This window comes from Maniola jurtina, chromosome 19, assembly GCF_905333055.1.
Source record: "Maniola jurtina chromosome 19, ilManJurt1.1, whole genome shotgun sequence".
Classification (NCBI taxonomy): domain Eukaryota; kingdom Metazoa; phylum Arthropoda; class Insecta; order Lepidoptera; family Nymphalidae; genus Maniola; species Maniola jurtina.
The window spans coordinates 2,990,080-3,010,602 of record NC_060047.1 but is presented as its reverse complement, the minus strand read 5'-3'; the positions used below and the strand labels follow the sequence as shown (position 1 = coordinate 3,010,602).

Sequence of the window (20,523 nt, the reverse complement as noted above, 5' to 3'; positions counted from 1 at the left end):
GAAATGTTTGAAAATGCTCTTCCGTCGACTCCCGCATACTTTAGATCTCAACGCCATCGCACCGTATGTAATTAATATAGTGGATGACGTAGAAAATAAGTAAGTAAATAAGCACTTAAAATTATTTTAATTTAAGCCAGGTTTAAAAAATCTAATAAAAACTTTGGTCAGTTATAAAACGAATAGGTAGATACCAAAGAAAAAAGTTATAGCGTATAATATAAGTACTGTTATAGCGTAGTAGTTAAGACGTCCACCTTTTATTCAGGAGGTCTGGAGTTCAATCGCGGGCACGCACCTCAAATTTTTCGGAATTATGTGCTTTAAAAAAAAAAAAAAAGCTATGAATAACGGTGAAAGGAAACCTGCATGCCCAAAAGTTTTCCATAATGTGCTCTCAAGGGTATGTATTGTGAAGTCTGCCAATCCGCACTTGGCCAGCGTGGTGGACTATGGACAAACCCTTCTCATTCTGAGAGGAGATCCGTCATCAGTAGTGGACCGGCGTTGGTTTGATCATGGTTCCAGGTAACGTTTCATAGTTAATAATATGTAATTTATTATTATGGACTTTATTACAGAGTTCCGTGTTCAAAACCTATCTTGAAAAAAGAATGAAAAAATACCTAATGACAACTTATGGGAAAAGCGATATTACTTGGAAAAACAAATCGATATTATACCTATTATAATAAACTAGCGACCCGTCCCGGCTTCGCACGGGTGGACATTTATTTTATCTATTTTCCGGGAAAAGTGAATAAAGACAAAAACTTTTTGTCTTTATTCACTTTTCGAAATATGTAATTATAATGTGTTTTAATAATAAGGAAATATAAATTTAACTAGACAGTAAAATTATGTAATGATGTACCTACTTAGAAAAATTAATTGTACATAATTTATTTTGGAAATAAATGGCTTATTATTTTATTTATTTTTTATTTTATTTTCCGGGATAAAATATAGCCTATACGGATTCGGAAGAATCCCTCTAAGTAATGGTAAAAGAAATTTTGAAATCGGTCCAGTAGTTTTTGAGCCTATTCAATACAAACATACAAAAATACAAAGGTTTCCTCTTTATAATATTAGTATAGACTAATATTTTTTGTAGGTATAGGTAGCGCTTATTAAGGTAGTATAACATGCGGAAAAAATCAATGACTAACAGACAATAAATGATAAGTAAAAACATAATTATCCACACACAAAAGCGTTGATCGTTTTTTTTAACCTCAAGAATAGTGATAGGTGCCTGTATATGAATCAGTGGGCCTTGATTGCCAAGGTTGGCTGGTCCCTCGAACAGCCCTCACCGAGGCACAGCCTCATTCGGTGTTCGGCCGTTCGACAAACGAATACGAGTCCTACCTACGACCCGTGCCTTGAATTAAGATTTAAAAAAATAAACAAAAAAAAATTCGATGTGAATTCTTGCATTTTTGAAATAGTTTATTACTGTTATATATTTTCAAGTGGAAAATTGTGAAAAATGTCGCTATCAGTTATTTTGCGGACTTCTGTTTTCTTGTTGTGTTTAAATATTATATTTATTGGTACATCTGATGGATTATCTTTGGTGAGTTTTTTATTTATCAAGATTTTTAATGTATTTACTACAAATTTATATAGGTTTAATGTTCTTTAGAGTGAGCTCTAAAGGTTATGAACCTCTAATTAAGGGAAACCCATGGAAAAACCAAAGAAATAATCATGTAATCGCCACACAAACCGATTAGCTATATGTTATAGAATTCTTTAAAAAGTTATGGAGATTATTTTGAGGTACTTATTAATTTGGAGCTAATCCAGTTTGAGAGATTATTAATATTAAATGTAGAGTTCGTTATTATTTAAAAAAAATCGTGCAGTACTTGTACCTACGTGACTTTGAAAAGGAGAATCTGCTTTTTAAAACTACTAAGAATTTGAAGTCACTAGTGAATTAAAAATTAGGTGCTTAGATAAAGGTGCTTACATTAAAAAAAAAACCATAGGTCTATGGTGATTTGTTTACCTACATTAAGACATAATAGGTAGCTACTTATCTGCTGACTTTCATCCCGATCCGTCCAGTAGTTTGAGCTGTACGTTGATAGATCAGTCAGTCAGTCAGCTTTTCATTTTAATTATACAGATTTGATTTAGATTGGCATCACTCTTACCTACTGTGTCTACTGTATTAATTATTGCGAAAGAATTTTTCAACAAAATTATGATCGATAACTTGTTCCTATATAGCATTTACAACTAAGTAGGTAGGTGGTAATATTGGACAATAAGTAATTATTGTTTATGAGTAATTTGGAACTTGCCTAAGAAATGCCTTGACATTCCACGACTAAATAATAACAATCAAAAAATTGTTTTGAGTTTGAGTTTTGAGTCAATTAGTGAAATTCAGCTAATCACAACAACTGGGATTATGATAATGATCAACAATTGAGATTGTAATAATGATTGATGCAGTTTTTCCGCAATCGAACAGCATAATAATAATTGTAGCGTTCCCATTTACTTGAATTATAGAGAGGGAGCCAGCGAGTGCCAGACCTTCGCTATTTTATAAAAGTTTCACTGTGTATAATTGCCCTCAATACAGAGAAGAACGATCAGCGACTATGAAGTTTGGATCATGGAGGCTACAGGTCAAAAAAATAATTTATATATCTGTTATCTCACAAAGCGACCATGATCCAAACTTCATAGTAGCTGATCGTTCTTCCCTGTGTTAAGAGACAATGCGCAGTGAAACTCTCAGCTTTTATAAAATAACAAAGGTCTGGCCCTCGATGGCTCTTAGTCCAATAGGCCCATATCTGTGATTCAAATCCGACACAAGTCAGCGTGAAATTCACTACAATCACCAACATCAAGAGTTATTAAAGTAAAAGCGTGCGCAGGTATATAATAATGCCATAACGTTACTATTCCGTTATGTCAGTATGTGGTCCGTATGATATTATAATATGCGAGCAGGTAGTGCCGCATTACAAATTACAATAATATCCTTTCACTTAGGCGACTTATTATTTCATATGTAACAAAGCCTGTAGATATAAGTACGCATTCTTTAACAGGGTTTCGTACCCAAAAACTGCCAACGGAACCGTATTACTAAAGCCTCAGCTGTCGATCCGTCCGTTCGTCCGTCCATCCCTCCGTCTGTCTGTCAGCGGGTTGTATCTCGTGAACCGTAAAAGGCAGACGTTGTTACAGAATATGTATTTCTATTGCGGTTATAATAAAAAATAATAAAATTTTCAAAATGGCTGCCGTGAAAATTAAGAAAATGTATACGGTCCATACACCTTCACCATTTATGTAAATATCAGATCAAAATAGTATGGATACGGTTAACACGTTATAAATTATGATATGATTTATCAATGACGCTGTATAACATACCTACCTACCTAGTAATAAAATGATAAGGAATTTTCTAAAATTTTATGCTGCAACGGAATAGGAATTTACTACTACTACACTATAGTTTTTGTAGAATTATGAACTCTTTATTTAGTTAGGAGGAATGAAAAAAACTTTGATAATATTAATTATAAGTACATATTTTATAAGTACGGGAGGTAAATGCATCTGAAATTAGGAAATGAGTCTAATCGTTTCCTGATTGCAGCTGCAAGCAAACCTCGCCTATACCTAACTGTTGTACGCGAGCCTAAATTAAATAAGTATATCTACCTAGGGTTGGGTTAGTACCTACTCGTAAATTAAAAATCCAATTTATTGTGAAAACTTTACTGGCTTATTGACCAGTACCCTTACTAGATAGAAACAGGGCGCGCAAAACAAGAAGTCCAGTCTGAACACGAGTCATCCTGAGAAGGCTGTACTATATGAGACTGCGGTCTGTGTCATCGTACAAAAATAGATCTCAAACGAGCTTATGTACCTACTTAATGTTTAGTCTATGATATTACTACTTGCGCAGTCCACTGTGTTACAACTTCGGATTGGATTACTTTTTTTGCGCGTCTTATACCTACCTACCTGGCCAACTATTTATTTTGTATAGGAATAACAGAAACAATAATAATAATTTGAGTGCCAAAAAAAATATAAGTAGAGTCGCTTATGTACAAACGAGAAACTCTGAAATTCTGCAAACTTCACATTACGCAATAGGAATAACAGAAACAATAATTTGAGTGCCACAATAAATATAAGTAGAATCGCTTATTTATGTACAAACGACACTTTTTGGAATTCTGCAAACTTTACATTACGCAAATAAATGTTAATTTGATATTAGTCAGCTTTGAAGGATTATAATATTATTTTGGATGTTTTTCGTAGAATTACTTAATCAAATGCATCATCTGAGAAACCCCAAAATGCGTCATTCAAGTTTGATAACCTTTCTGACGTAAAGCGATCAATCGATTCGATGAAGTGAATCTCAGCATCGATATCGTTATATAGTTGATGTAATGCAACCGAAGATTATAAAGGATCAGATTATTAAAGATTGGATTACCTACAGAGGTTCCACGAAGCCGCCTAGACAGAGCTATCATGCTTTAAGGAAGGCCCAAGGAGCGACCCGAGATGGCTCCAGTAATTCTGGAACCTATTATTGAAGAGTCGTCGACCACGAGATCAAAGGCGTTGAACTACTGTGTCCTTCTTTTACTGTGACCATAGTGGACCAAAACTAGTAGAAAAGCTGTCAAGCTATTTTTTTACTAAGAAGGTTTGCGCTTGACTGCATTCCCACCAAACAGTAGGAGATGATGCAGCCTAAGATGGAGTGCACCTGCCTAGAAGGTGCTTATTCACTATTCTTTTGAAGTTATCAATATTATAGCTAGCGGGGAAAACGGAAGCCGGAAGGGCATTCTATATTCTAGTAGTGTGTATTAGAAACGAGGAAGCAAATCGTTATACGAATCTGTGGCGCATCAGTCGCGCGCAGACGTACTTGTATTTTGCGCGGGCCTTTAGGTAGGTAATGGTACTGATCTAAAGTTCCGGCTTGGTTTCCCTCAGTCAAAAATCTAGGGCGTTGGATGCGATTAAAGTCTTAGACCGAAAGCCTGTATTTCCTGTACATATCAAGTTATATGTCTAAGTACTCGTATATTCTGCATCTCGTGACACACTGTAAGAGGCAACTTGCCCAGCTCAAGGCGATACGGGAAGCGTTTCGTAACCGGCTTGCGTGTCTCTCCATGTTTGTGCAAAGGCTTTGTTGCCTCATCGGTCATCACGATTCTAGATACGATCGGTCTTAGATATAGGGAGGTACGTGCATGAGGAAGTTGCATGTGTTTCTTTAATTGATATGGTAATTTGATGCCTAGAAAAAGTAGGTTTTCAATAATAAATTCTCTTTATCAAATTCATAATCTGCTCATTAGTAAATACCTTCACGAAATAAATCACTTTCTAAATGCATTTTTCTGTAAATTAAGGGTTTTTTTTTATTCTGATTTAAGTTAGCCCTTGACTGCAATCTCACCTGGTGGTAAGTGATGATGCAGTCTAAGATGGAAGCGGGCTAACCTGGCAGGGGTGTGGCAGTTTTATTAAGCCCATACCCCTTTGGCTTCTACACGGCATCATACTTACGGGAATGCCAAATCGCTTGGCGGCACGGCTTTGCTGGTATGGTGGTAACTAGCCACGGCCGAAGCCCCCCACCAAACACTCTATTGTTATAAACTGCCCATTTCAAAGGATTATTGATGATACTTCGAAATTGGGTTCCGATTGGAGGTGGAATATGTACTCTGTCATGATGATCGATCTTGAACGAAGATAAAAAATATATTCTCCCAATACTTATTTATCTTTCAAAACTGGAAATAAACCGGTTTAGTATGTGAGTATGGGTTTACGACTTGCGTAATGATAATAAACTGCAATTTATCGTTGAACTTTCGTATTCATAATCATTGACTTCTATGTACCTATAGGTACTAATAAAATCATTCTGCCTGCGGGTTAGCCTGCATGATTTTCCTGGTAGATATCTACTATCTACTTTTTAGGGTTCCGTACCTCAAAAGGAAAAACGGAACCCTTATAGGATCACTTTTCTGTCTGTCTGTCTGTCTGTCCGTCCGTCCGTCGTGTCTGTCAAGAAACCTATAGGGTACTTCCCGTTGACCTAGAATCATGAAATTTGGCAGGTAGGTAGGGCTTACAGCAAAAATACAGGAATAAATCTGAAAACCGCGAATTTGTGGTTACATTATTTAAAAAAACATTAAAATGTGTTTCACAGTTTTCAAAGTAAGATAACTATATCAAGTGGGGTATCATAATATTACCTGTACATTCTAAAACAGATTTTTATTTATTTTTATGCATAATAGTTTTTGATTTATCGTGCAAAATGTTGGAAAAAATACCCGAGTACGGAACCCTCAGTACGCGAGTCTGACTCGCACTTGGCCGGTTTTTTCCACTAAAAACTCCATTTATTCAGTGGAACACATACCTACATTTTAATAATACTTCAACAAAAAAAAAAATTACACTGTTCTTATAATTTCGACGAGGAAGCCAACAGAAGAATTCGGCTAGATTGGGAAGCTTTTAGGAAATTAAGTCAAGTCTTCTCATCGTCAATTCCTCAGTGCCTGAAAACGAAAGTCTTTAACCAGTGCGTCCTTCCCGTCCTCACCTATGGTGCTGAAACGTGGATTCAGTATCAGTACCTATTCAAACGGCCTTGTCCACTAATTCAAAGTCGCTCAGCAAGCTATGGAGAGGGCTATGTAAGGAGTTTCCCTGAGGAATAAGATCCGAAATGAGGAGATCCGCAGGAGAACCAAGGTCACTGACATAGCTCAAACTATTAGCAAGCTGGAGTGGCAGCTTACTTAACAGAGCTCTCTCCGTCACTTACTCCATACAATCGTAGTTCCCATTTCATTTGAATATTAAGCAACCAAAGTCCATGAAATTTTGCAGACATAGTCTAGAAACTAATATCTGTGTCTGTGGTGTTTTAGATTTTTCTAAAAATATGTAGTTTTAAAATTACAGGGGCTCAAAGATTTGTATTTTTCTTTAAAAAAAGGCCCAACTTTGTGCTCGTTTTTCTAGACAACGAAGCAATTTAATGAAATTTGGAAAAACCACAGACCTAGAAAATTTAATGAATATTATGTAGTAAAAAAATTATCGTTATATATTTTATATTGTTATAATTATGTGGGAACTACGAAAACCAGAAATTACACCCAGAAATCTTGAAAATTTCGTGCTGTCTCGATTTGTGCAAGCGGGGTGGTGAAGTGCGGGGGACGACACGTGAAACTGACAGAAACTGACAGTCTAAACACACGGGCCACATTTAGACTGCACCCAACTCCAAACTTGTCGATAGGTCTAACTAAATACATTTCAACTTGCGTTAGACGTATGCGTTACCTACCGTTATGCGTAGACGTTGCCTGTAGATAAAAATATGTCTCATGTTTGCTGGCAATAGCGCATGCATCAAACCCTGCAAGTTGCAACTCTCTTGCAACCTATTCCTCACGCAATACGCACAGCTTTAATATTATAATTTTTGACAATGTATACTATATGTAATGCCATATCACAGGTCACTCTCTGATTTATTGCTAACAATTTACTTCCAAATGCAAAGAAATCTAAGTGTGTTGAATTCACACTGCCCAAAACCAGGACCTTAAATGACATAAATTCATTGATAAATAATCATATGTTGAAAATAAAGGAGAACCCCGTGTTTCTCGGTATAATGTTAGATGCAAAGCTTCTATGGAACACCCACATATCAACACTTGATGGTAAACTCAGCTCTGCTGCTTACACTGTTAGAAAAATTCGACAGGTACTGACGTGGAAACTGCAAAAATTGTATATTTTGCTTATTTTCACTGTATTATGTCTTACGGACTCTTGCTATGAGATAAAGCGGTAGATATTGAGAAAAAAATGTATTACAGAAAAGGACAGGACGTGCAATTTATAATTTAAAACCGCGCGCTGCCATACAATAAAAATATAAGGAAATAAGTACCTTATCTATTATCTTATAGTAGCTTCTAAATATATTTACAACTAGCTAATGCCCGCAGCTTCGCTCGCGTGGATTTAGGTTTTTAAAAATCCCGATCCTTTCATTTCCCAGAACAAAAGTTGCCTCTCCGTAATAGCCCGTCCCCGGGATGCAACTTGTTTCTGTATCACGTAAGAATATTTAAACGGATGATCCTTTTCAAATCCCGAGGGATCACCAGGATTTAGGAATGCAATTTCTTACAGCATCAGGGTTGAGGCCAACGACAAAGTGTTTACTTGGTATAGATACCTTCAATATCAATTAATAATCGACACTTTTTAAATCCCATTAGCTTTAGTAGTCAGGTCCCCTGCAACATCAGGGTTGAGGAGTTGGAATCCAAATTTTTTATTGAACAATGTCGCAAACTTTCTTTATCGATTAAAAAAACTACCCAAAATTACGCAGTTAGGTTACCTGCCAAATTTCATGGTTTTGAGTCAACGGGAAGTACCCTAGAGGTTTTCTTGACACACACGACAGACAGAGAGATAGACAACAAAGTGATCCTATAAGAGTTCCGTTTTTCATTTTGAGGTACGAAACCCTAGAAAACGTAGGATCGGCATTCCGAACCAGTGGTAAATTTTTCTGACCATCCAAAAACACTTTGAAGTTTACCTAAAAGTTTACAGGAATAAAAATTTATCATTGTATTCCATTCCATTTCATTCTATTCCATTCTGTTCAAAGATAAATAGATAATAAAAATATTTGTCACCGAAACAATAATTTACGATACATCGACCAATATCAATTTTACTGATGACAATCTGACTATTACCAAAGTGAACCAATCAAATCAATCATTTATTTGCTCTAAATGCAGGTTAACAAAGATATTACAATTTTAGTATCACCACATTTGCCATGCGATGGCGTGCAAATATTTTAATAATATTTTAATAAATAATGAACGACTACTATAATTATACTATATATAGCTCGATTACCACTCACTCACTGACTCACTCATTGACATAATTGTTCTCCTAGAAAGAGAAGGAAAATGATATAGTGATGTAGGGGAGTTGTGTTCGGTTTCGGGAACCCTCTGGGGAAAAATTATGACATTTCGGAAAAACAAGATGGCGGCCGAATGGATTTTTGCAGCTCCGTTGTTTTTCAACCGATTTTGTTGAATTTTGCAAACTTTGAAGAAAGTAGTAAATGACTAAAAGAAAATGTGGAAAAAATTGGAAAAACAAAATGGCGGCCGAGCCGTAGCGTTTTAAAATTTTTGATTTTTCGACCCCGAACCGCGGCGCCACAGATCCGAGACGGGGTAATCGAGGATAATTATTTTTTTTGGTTTCGCCCACGATTATCCTGTATTTTGACAGAACGGGAGTGGTTTTTAAAAATTCAAGATGGCGGCTGTCATGGCGGCCGTTTTGTTCGAGGTACGAAAAAACGCAATTTTAAAAGTTAAATATCTCAAAGTTGGCAACATCGGAGCGATTCGGTTTTTATGAAGCGATTGTACGTATAGGCTCGAGGTATAGATTGGAGGAAAAAAATTACCCCATTTTCAGGGAAATTTCAAGATTTTCGGGAAATTGTAAAAAATCGAAATACGCACTTTTAGCAAAATCCGAGTATGAGCGATTACGTGTTTTGCTCGTGCAAATGATATTTAGGTACTTTTGTCGCCGGCGACTGGCAACACTAGAATTTATCAAAGCAAAAGTGATTTTCGACATGGTCTTTTTTAGGGGCGATCGGTTCGCCTGGGTGCGAGCGAGATGAGAGATTGAAACGTGATCGGGAGCGGTATATCCTGTAGTTTATAGGAAAATTATGAAACCGTGTAAAATCTTTCTGTAAAACGAGTTGGCGGCCATTTTGTATTTTTTTTAATTTTTCGAAATTTTGATCGCGTTTTTGAGGCAGTTGGCAACATTTTGGAAAGTTAACATGTATGAATCGATTGTGTATCTCTGCTGGCAGTGTGGAGATATACAACCGGTGTTGCCACTTTTGGGGAGATTTTCGAGATTTTCAACTAAGAAACTCCTGTAAAATTTTGTATGAAATTTTTTTTTTCACTGATGGTGTCGTATAGAAAACAAAAAGTTAGTAAGCCAAAATTATGGAGAGAGCTGATGATTGAGGATATCGGAGACGGGTGAAGGGCCCGCTTAAGGTATTGAAGATAGGTGGGGGGTGCTCGAGCAAATGTCATTCATGACGTCATCCAATTGCCAAAAAGCTGAAAAAAAATTCAAAATGGCGAAGAAAAGATGGCCGCCATACAAATTTCGCCGGTGTCAAGCTCGGAGGGTATAAAAGATGGAGGTGTGGTTTCTTGGCAAAAGAGAATCAGGATCCGAAGGTCTACTCGATGAATAGAAAAAAAATTCAATATGGCGGAATTTATTTTTCCATACATTTTGTATGGCGATTATGAATGTCTCATTCTCCTAGAAAGAGACGGATAACGATACATTGATGTATGGGAGATATGTTCGGATGCGCAATATGAGTAGGGGAAAATTATGACATTTCAGAAAAACAAGATGGCGGCCTATATGATTTTTACAACTCTTTTGTTTTCCAACCGATGTCGTTGAAACTCGCAACCCTTGAAGAATATAGTAAACGCTTAATAGAAAAAGTGGAAAATTTTGGAAAAACAAGATGGCCGCCGTACAAATTTCGTCGGTGTCTATCTCGGAGGCTATAAAAGATGGAAGAGTGGTTTCTTGGCAAAAGATGATCAGGGACCGAAGGTCTACTCGGTGGAACAAACTCTGCATGCTCGCGGACCACTTTAGTGGTCCGCGCACCCACGCACCCTACTTTATTAACCTCAACTACCCCATTTTTACAAAAAACTATTTGGATATCGTTTTCAGGGTTCTCTAGGGTGCTGATTTTGATAACGACATTTATTTTGAAATCCAAGATGGTGGACATGCACTTTTTAAGAAAAAAATGGTATGGGTGTCGTATCATGGGGTTTTCGGGGTGAATTGTGTGTCTTAATAAATAAATTTGGTTTAATGTAATAAAGTTAACCTGACCACGTCACGCGAGCTGCTTTAGCAGCTCGCGCACCGAGCGAAATACTAGTATCTATTATATACGACTAACATAATATGTATTATAAATTGTGTGCCGTTTGCATTCTCACTAGGTTCTCATTAAGTTTGTTTTATTTGGTTAAACTTTCTGGCATTTATATTGTTATGACGTTTAATTGGCAAACAGTCTGTTTATTGGCTGAAACTCAAAAATTCAGCCAATCACAACAAAGAAAATATTGTAATAATGATTGATGCAGCTTTCTGTAATTGAAAACAAAATATTTGACATTAACTTGAATGTGACAGTGTTTTCCGAATAGGGTTGCCAGAGGCCCCGTATTTTACTGGTTACCCCGTATACCTCTGAATAGTAAGTACCAAAATTTTGGTAAAGAAGATGGGCCGTGAAAGGTTAACAAATAGATAGGCAAATAGATATACTGTCGTATTCGTAATATTAGTATGGATAGGAAGCTTTAAAAATAAAATCTTGCTATGGCTACACTCGTTTCCCTTTCATTTTAATTTTTTATTGTTGTATTTTATCTCACTGTCAAATTGAAAGGCGAAATTCCACTAACCAGGTAATTAGCCCATAAAGTTGAGCGAATGTTTTTTTCCTCATGACAGGATTCAGTTCCGGCCCTAATACATAGGCTGCACTAAAAGTATCGGGAATGGAATATTTCCACTGTCCCTGTCATATTAAAATCTTTTTAATTGAAAACTCCTTGGTTTTAAAAATCGAATACCATTTATTTATTTAAAAAAAGATTCTCGGTCTTTTCACAATGTCTTGTCAAACTTGTGTAGTCGTTGAGAAAATGGAATTGACTCGAGAAAATTCTAGAGCGATGATTTATTATGACTTTCGAAGTGGTTTAACACAAAAACCGTGTGTTGACCGGATGATTTCTGCATTTGGTGATGAAGTCCCATCCAAAACCACAATTTATCGCTGGTTTGCTGAATTTCAACGTGGACGTGTCAAGCTCAGTGATGATCCCCGTCAAGGTCGTCAAAAAACTGCAGTCACCCAAGAAAACGTTGATGCTGTGCGTAAGCTGATTGAGGAAGATCGACATGTGACATACCGCGAAATTCAGGCACCTTTAGACATTGGCATGAGTCAAATACAAATAATCTTGCATGAACAATTAGGTGTAAAAAAGTTGTTTTCCCGATGGATACCGCATTTGCTCTGTGAAGAGCAAAAAGCGGCTTGCGTTACTTGGTGCGTCAGAACTCTCGAAAGATTCCACGCAGGATCCTCAAATGCTGTATACAACATCGTATCAGGTGACGAATCCTGGATATACACGTACGAATCCGAAACAAAAAACCAGTCACGAGTTAGGGTGTTCGAAAATGAGTTAAAGCCAACAAAAATTGTTCGTTCACGAAGTGTTGCAAAAAAAATGGTGGCCACGTTTGTCTCCAAAACCGGCCATGTTGCGACTATTCCTCTTGAGGGACAAAGAACGGTTAATGCAGAATGGTATGCTAGCATTTGTTTGCCACAGGTCGTTTCTGAACTTCGTAAAGAGAACTGCAACCGCCGCATCATCCTCCATCACGACAATGCGAGTTCTCACACCGCGCACAGAACAAAAGAGTTTTTAGAGCAAGAAAACATAGAATTATTAGACCATCCGCCGTACAGCCCCGACCTAAGCCCTAATGATTTCTGTACTATCCCTAAAATAAAGAATACATTGCGTGGTCAGAGATTTTCATCACCTGAAAAAGCTGTGGACGCCTACAAAACGGCCATTTTGAAGACCCCAACTTCCGAATGGAATGGTTGCTTCAATGATTGGTTCCATCGTATGGAAAAATGTGTCAAATTTCGCGGAGAATACTTCGAAAAGCAATAAATACATTTTTAAATAGTAATGTTGTGTCACTTCCTTGATTCCTGAAATTTTCAGTGCCGCCCTCGTAAAACCTCTCCCGCAATCGATTCCTGGCTACGGCCATAGTATTGATACTGTGAAGGTGGAATTACAAATTAAATGTAATTTTAAGTTGAAATGAGAAGATTGTATGCATGAAATGTATAACATTTTGCTTTACAACACTAAGAGTTTTTAAAAGCTATTTAAATAAATAAATCTTTTATTTAAAACCACATTGCAAACACAGTTCACCAATCAAGATACGGCAACATACAGAGAAAAAATACAAAACTTATAAATAAACTGAAATATCTAAATAGGCTTTCCATGCATTTCAGAGAGAAACACCGCCTATATATATATTCTTCAAATACTTCAAAATTTCAAATTTCTTCAAATCTAAACCCCGTATTTTTGATGGTGGTAGCCTGTAAATCAAAAAGAGCCAGGTGGCAACCCTACTTCGACCTAGACAGAATGAAAAATTGTTTTCATTACTCGGTATGCCTACTGCCATAGTGTGACAGAAAGTGTGACGGTAGTTGTGACCTCTGATTGGCCGACTCTCTTTCACTATTTGCTAAAATTGATGATTGCAACAACAATTTTTTCTTTTTTGTAATCGAAAACAGAACACGGACGTCAAACAGGTTGACTAATTGCAATCATTTCTGACCGGCTAACATTGTTCCGCTAGTGGCTCAAACTCACTGTCGCAGCAAGAACATGGTAAATTCAGCCAATCACAGCAATTTGAAATTTGGTTATCACAAATGTACCGATCTAGGAACCGAGAATGCACGAACCAGGGCAGATAGAGATAAGAACAATAATATCATACGTAGGAAATCGACGGGGGATCGTTGGCAAGGATAGCCTGAAAAAGGCTACAATAGTATATATAAATAAATATATAGGTATTTATGAATAGAATAAATATATGAATAATACTTTGATTCAAAAATTTAATGTAATTTTCCGTAACGTAGAGTTTGGACTCCAAATCAGAGCTCTAACTTCTACTATTTTAGAAATATCTAATTCTTCTAAACCTTCTAAATAATATAGTCGAAGTTATACAAGCTAATATTGCTCATGACTAAAAGGTTGAACCGACTAGGTACGTATTAATACCTATAATTGCATGACCAATTGAATTGAGATACATGTACGCTAAAACGTTGTAATTAAATTCCAATTATATTCTCTCTGATATTTATTGAATAAACGCCATCATTGTACGAGTATGATGTTCCACGCTGAGCAACTATGTCATGGACAATATGGAATTACAACCCGCTTTGATTGTCATTAAGTACTTACCATAATCGTACCATGGTCATGGGGTTATGTATCTCCCACGGTAACTAAAGCTAATTTTGGGTATTTGCGTGTCATGCTAACTTGTAAACCTTGACAAAACAAGCAGGTAGGTATGTACTAATTTCCTTTCATGTTAGTATCGACACAAATATTTGGCATTCTATTCTGTGCAAAGCAATTAATTAATTTACGTCAAGTACCTGCCTGATTGCATAACGTTTGTTTTTTATTTTGATGAGTACAAATTAGCCATTGAATGCAATCTCACCTGGTGGTAAGTGATGATGCAGTTTAAGATGGAAGCGGGCTAACTTGAAAGGGTTATGGCAGTTTTTATCAAACCCCTTTGGTTTCTACACGGCTTCGTACCGGAACGCTAAATCGTTTGGCGGCACGACTTTCCGGCAGGGTGGTAACTAGCCAAGGCCGAAGCCACCCACCAGACAAATCTATACTAATAAATAAAATTGGAGTGTCTGTCTGTAATTTCGAAATTACTACCGCATATTAAGGTCATATGGTTATTTGAACGATACTATAACTGAATCACACGTTTTTAAAATTTTTGTCTGTCTGTCTGTTTGAAAAGGCTAATCTTGGGAACGGCTGAACCGATTTTGACGGGATTTTCACAGACAGGTAGAGAATTGACCAGGGAGTAACATAGGCTTCTTTTTTAACCGACTTTCAAAAAGGGAGTTGTGTTTTTCTACCTATGTACACCGAAATCTCCGAGATTTCTGAACCGATTTGCGTCATTTCGTTTTTAATCGATAGAGGAGGAACTTTGCGACATTGTTTCATAAAAAATTTGGAGTCCAACTCCTCGATCCTGATGCTGCAGGGGATCTGACCAATCCGCGTGGCGAAGCTGCGGGCATCAGCTAGTACTTGAACATAAACTACATAATTTATTATCAACATCATCTCAATCCATCGCCAGCCCACTGCTACTACAGGGTGAGCACGGGTTTTTCTCAGAACGTCAAGAGTTCAGGCTGGGTCAGGCCATAGTCCACCATGCTTGCCAAATGCAAAGTAGACTTTACAATCATTGAGAGCATTATGGAGAATTCTCATACATCCAGGGTGCCTCACGAGGTTTTCTTTCACCGTTACTGCAAGTGATTTTTAAACGCACATTTAACACTAAAAGTTAGAGGTCCCAGGTTAGAGAGTGCCCAGTCCGGATTCACCGGATATTGATCACCGCTTTAAACATAATTTTGAATTAGAAATACTTAGGTACTGACGCGGAACCTTAACAGGGCTCTCTCCGTCACTCGTTTCATACAATCGTAGTTCCAATTTCATTTGAATATTAAACAACCAAAGTCCATGAAATTTTGCATGCATATTCTAGAAACTAATATCTGTGTCTGTGGTGTTTTAGATTTTTCTAAAAATATGTAGTTTTAAAATTACAGCGGCTCAAAGATTTGTATGAAAATTTTTAAGACCGCGTAACTTTGAAACCGAATATTTTAACAGAAATCTAGAACTACGATTGTATGAAACGAGTGACGGAGAGAGCCCTCTTAAGGTTAATGACAGTAAGATAAAAATGTATTTTTGTACTTAGTTTAATTACCCCGAGTACAATGTCAATGTCCTTTAAATTAAAGGTGTTTAAGAAACAGTTTATTATCACCATAGACTTTTATATTACTTAACTATCGCAGTTCTCTATCTATATCTGTATCTTAAGAAATAATGTAATATGGTCTGGTTTTCATTATTTAAATGATAATTTACCTAACGATTTTGATCAAGTAGGTACCTAATCGTGATCCAATAACAACAGAGCAAGTGAAATAAAGTAGGACCTATTGAAAACTTTGTATACTTATCCTCAGTTTGATTTATTTATTTTTATTTTTTATTCCTTAGTAAATAATAACCCTAATTATAAATAAACCTAATTTTTAACCCCCGATCCAAAAAGAGGGGTGTTATAAGTTTGACGTGTGTATCTGTGTATCAGTCTGTGGCATCGTATCTCCTAAACTAATGAACCGATTTTAATTTTGTTTTTTTTTTTGTTTGAAAGGTGGCTTGATCGAGAGTGTTCTTAGCTATAATCCAAGAAAATCGATTCAGCCGTTTGAAAGTTATTAGCTCTTTTCTAGTTACTGTAAACTTCACTTGTAGGGGGTGTTATAAATTTTTAATTTAGGTACACTTGTTATTAAGTATATAAAATATCTCCTCTATCCAAAGGTTGCCTGGAAGAGATCGCTATTTTAGTAATAAGGCCGCCTATAGTCCAAAAATCTATTTTGTACATTTAGCTATGTAAATTTGGTGTACAATAAAGAATATTTTACTTTGACTTGAGTTGCCACGGTAGGCCACTTTATTTACTTTGTACTAACATTACTAACATAATTATAATTTATAAAGAATCATTGTTACTAACACACTAACTTTGTATGTGGACCTATTTGTATATAACATATTATGTTGGTCTGAAATAAAATCTTATTTATTTATGTTATTCTATTTATTTAACTTTTACTTTATATTTGTGAGCCAGCACTGCTAGCTTGCGTAGATATTTAACTGGCTTTAATCAGGAGGAAATGACCATTGGTGTTTAAAAGCTGCTATCGAGCCTATCAAGTTTGTCCTCGTTTTATATTATGTAGTAAAACATTAAGCTACTAAAAGTCTCAGGTCACGTAATCGTGACCAAGTACTACTAACTAGGTACTAATAACATTTTGTAATAAACGTTCCGGTATAGTTGAGTACCATTTCGTCCTTGAATAAGGTAAATCTTGGAATGAGAACCTGAATAAAGTCCTACTCGATTTCATATCAAGATTTTTTTGGTCGAAATACTTAAATACTAAACAGCGAAGTAACTAAGAAAACCCGTCAAGAGCGAATCACATTGCCACACCGAGGGTTCCGTATATTGGAAGGATATACCTACGTACAATTGTTTATCTGGTTTTATTATTATTCGATTACCTACCCAAAAAAGGGCGCTAGCTACTAATTAACAATTAAAAGAACTTGAAACCAAATCCGCCTTCATCGCGGATATTTCGTGATATCACAAGGAAATTCGCGAAACCACGGACATCTCCCTTTCCTTGCAATGTAATGTATCTACTATTTCTTGTATGTTTCACAAAGTTTCGTCAACGGACAGACGTCCACTGCTGGATGTAAGTAGGTCTGTTGTAGGGAATTCCACACGCTTTGACCTTGTGCTGCTGCCTGGATTCAGCAGGTTCCTTCCTTCGGATTTAGCCACCTAGTGATTTATGTATCTACTAGCGACCCGCCCCGGCTTCGCACGGGTGGACATTTATTTTTTCTATTTTCCGGGATAAAATATAGCCTATACGGATTCGGAAGAATCCCTCTAAGTAATGGTAAAAGAAATTTTGAAATCGGTCCAGTAGTTTTTGAGCCTATTCAATACAAACATACAAAAATACAAAAATACAAAGGTTTCCTCTTTATAATATTAGTATAGATATAGATGTCGTCACATGACATAATATTATTATGTATGTGATGCCATACACGTGGCGGTATAGAGAACATGGAACAATTATATTTTATGCTAGTTAATTGTTATTATTTATTTACAATAACACAATTTATATTATGCTATGCGGAAGACCTCGACTGCAACTTAGTGTATTTAATAGATATTATATACAATTTATCAGATTGTTAGAATATGAACGCAAAAATCGTTAAGATTTTCAAGGTCATTGTTTTTCTATACCAGTATAATTGTATCTAGGAATACAAATTACGAATAGCCAACTAATGATATGGAATATGATTATACCCACGAAGCAACTACGGTTATGATATATAATGACTATTGTTTATTTATTTTAATTAGGTTTGTGATTACCCTTTTTTTATCATAAGAATAAGACATAAGGATAATATAGATTTTTACAAAAAAAACTGGCCAAATGCGAGTCGGACTCGCGCACCGAGGGTTCCGTTTGGCAAGATACGTTAAATTTTTTGATGATTAAATTATTTCCTACTGCAACTAAACGCATTATCATTAACATCGTTTGCTATCGCTGATTTTGAGGGTTTTCTTTTTACTTGTGCTATAAGACATTGCTTCTTGCCATGTGACTCTAGATCAACAAGTTTGATTCTTTTGCGAGTGACAAAGTAAGCGCCATAAACGCACAAAACTGCCGTATCTTTTGATTGCGTTGAATTAGAGATTTGATTTATCACAGCTGCTAGAGATTGTAGACTTGAGTATTCCATATTAATTTCAACTTGATACCTCCACAAAAAAGGGATCCTATATGGGTTCCTTTTTTCCGATTGGAATGGAACCCTAAAATGAATTGACAGACAGATCCAATGTCAACACCAGGTATATTATATACTCGGAACCCATTAACCTTCAGCACAAAATTCCGGTTTTTCCAAGCTTAACTAGGTTCTAGATAATATATGACTAAGTATTTACATACGATGCTTGCATTCACTGAACCTTGTTTTACCTTGCCTAATTTAATAGTTGCGTAAGTAATAACGCAGGTGTTAAATTGCAATATCGTCGATTCGAAACTTGAAAATATCAGGATACATAAATATTAAATTGTATTTACCGAAATTATATTATGTCCAAAGCAAGTGATATTTAGTATCTTAAAACGCATATAATTCCGAAAAGTTAGTGGACCGGAATCGAAACCCCGACCGCCGTGAATTGGAGGTCGACGTCTTAACTACTAGCTAATATTAGCATGGAAGTATTAATTTAATTTATCATAATTTTGTTGCAGCCGGAGACCTCTTCGTACGCATGCGTGATAGGCGGAGGATACTCAGGGCTGGCAGTGTCGCGGTACCTCAAGCAGCATGGAGTCAATTTCACCGTGTTCGAGGCAGCGCCGGAAGTCGGCGGAACTTGGCGGTTCGACCCACATGTAGGGGTAGATGATGACGGAGTTCCTGTCTTTACCAGCCAGTACAGATACTTGAGGTAGGTGTGCAACAGGTGTCCCAGTGGTGGGTCTGCTGAGGCGGACATCCGCTGGCGGAGTAACGAGGTGTTGTCGGTCCCGTCATCAGCGGTGGGATGGAACTTCGTGAGGTTTTCAGTCAGTAGGAGTCCTAGATAACCACTGTGCCGTGGCCGGTGGTATTCATTACGGATTTTCCTCACGAGAAAAAAAAGGTGTGCAACGTTAGCTGTAGTGACCGACTTGTTTGCAATTTCAACATTCTCAGTATATAAATATTCTTGAGCCAGTAAAAAATATATTTGAGGTAGGTATGCAATGTTTCACGTAGTGACCAACTAGTTAGCAACTATAACATTCCCAGTAGGCAAATGTTCTTGAGCCAGTACAAATATTTAAGATAGGACTGAGTGCAACGTTACATGTAGTGACCGAATTGTGTGCAATTATAACATTTCCAGTAGGTAAATGTTCTTGACATGGGTACTTCAGGAAGCTATTCTATTTTAAGGGTTACGAAAACTGCATAGTTAAAGGTAACAGATGGCTTAACATCACACTTATCCCTTGCCCTGGAGCTAAACCTCGGGTCGAATAAAGCTGGTCTATTCTAAAAACCTCATACACAATTTCAAGTTTCTAGACCCAGGGATTTGAGCTGCACGTCGCTCAATACATCACTATAAGTCAGTCAGTTTGTCCTTTTATATTAACTAAAGATTTTTTTTCCAGGGTAAATACCCCAAGACAGACAATGGAGTTCGGCGACTACCCTTTTCCAGACACCACTCCAGCCTACCCCAGCGGGACATGCTTCTATAAGTACCTCAAGTCATTCGTCAAGAAATTCGACCTGATGACCAATATACAAGTAAGTAGGTATGTTTTCAAATGGTTACCTACGTTATAGCTATTTTTCAGAAAAATAAGGAAGTTAGTTAACCTTTACATGGTACCTCTACCTTACTACAAAGGCATCCTATTCCTTATCTAATGGTGGATTGAGTCGCCAACAAACATATTTTATTAGTCAAATACATCCAAAACTCTAAACACAAAACACGGTGTCTATTAATTTAGCATAGTTAATTAACGTAACTTTTTACCAGATTTTTTATTTAATTTTTAAACTACGTCATACAGAAGCAAAAACCGTCTATAACATCGACTCGCAGAAATCTAATTTGCGTAGGATCTCATTGTAATACAAAGCTACTTGTCACCTACGAAAAAGC

General features: G+C 36.6%; 1 protein-coding gene across 1 annotated transcript in view; it reads left to right on the top strand.

Moving 5' to 3' along the window:
• Positions 1 to 1,278: 1,278 nt before the first annotated feature.
• LOC123875034 (senecionine N-oxygenase-like) overlaps positions 1,279 to 20,523 on the top strand; it is a 26,115-nt gene continuing 6,870 nt past the window's right edge. Inside the window, exons 1-3 of the mRNA XM_045920680.1 lie at positions 1,279 to 1,582; positions 19,109 to 19,308; positions 20,021 to 20,159. Coding sequence (XP_045776636.1) covers positions 1,496 to 1,582; positions 19,109 to 19,308; positions 20,021 to 20,159 — 426 coding nt within the window. The 5' untranslated portion in view covers positions 1,279 to 1,495. The remainder of the gene's footprint in view (positions 1,583 to 19,108; positions 19,309 to 20,020; positions 20,160 to 20,523) is intronic.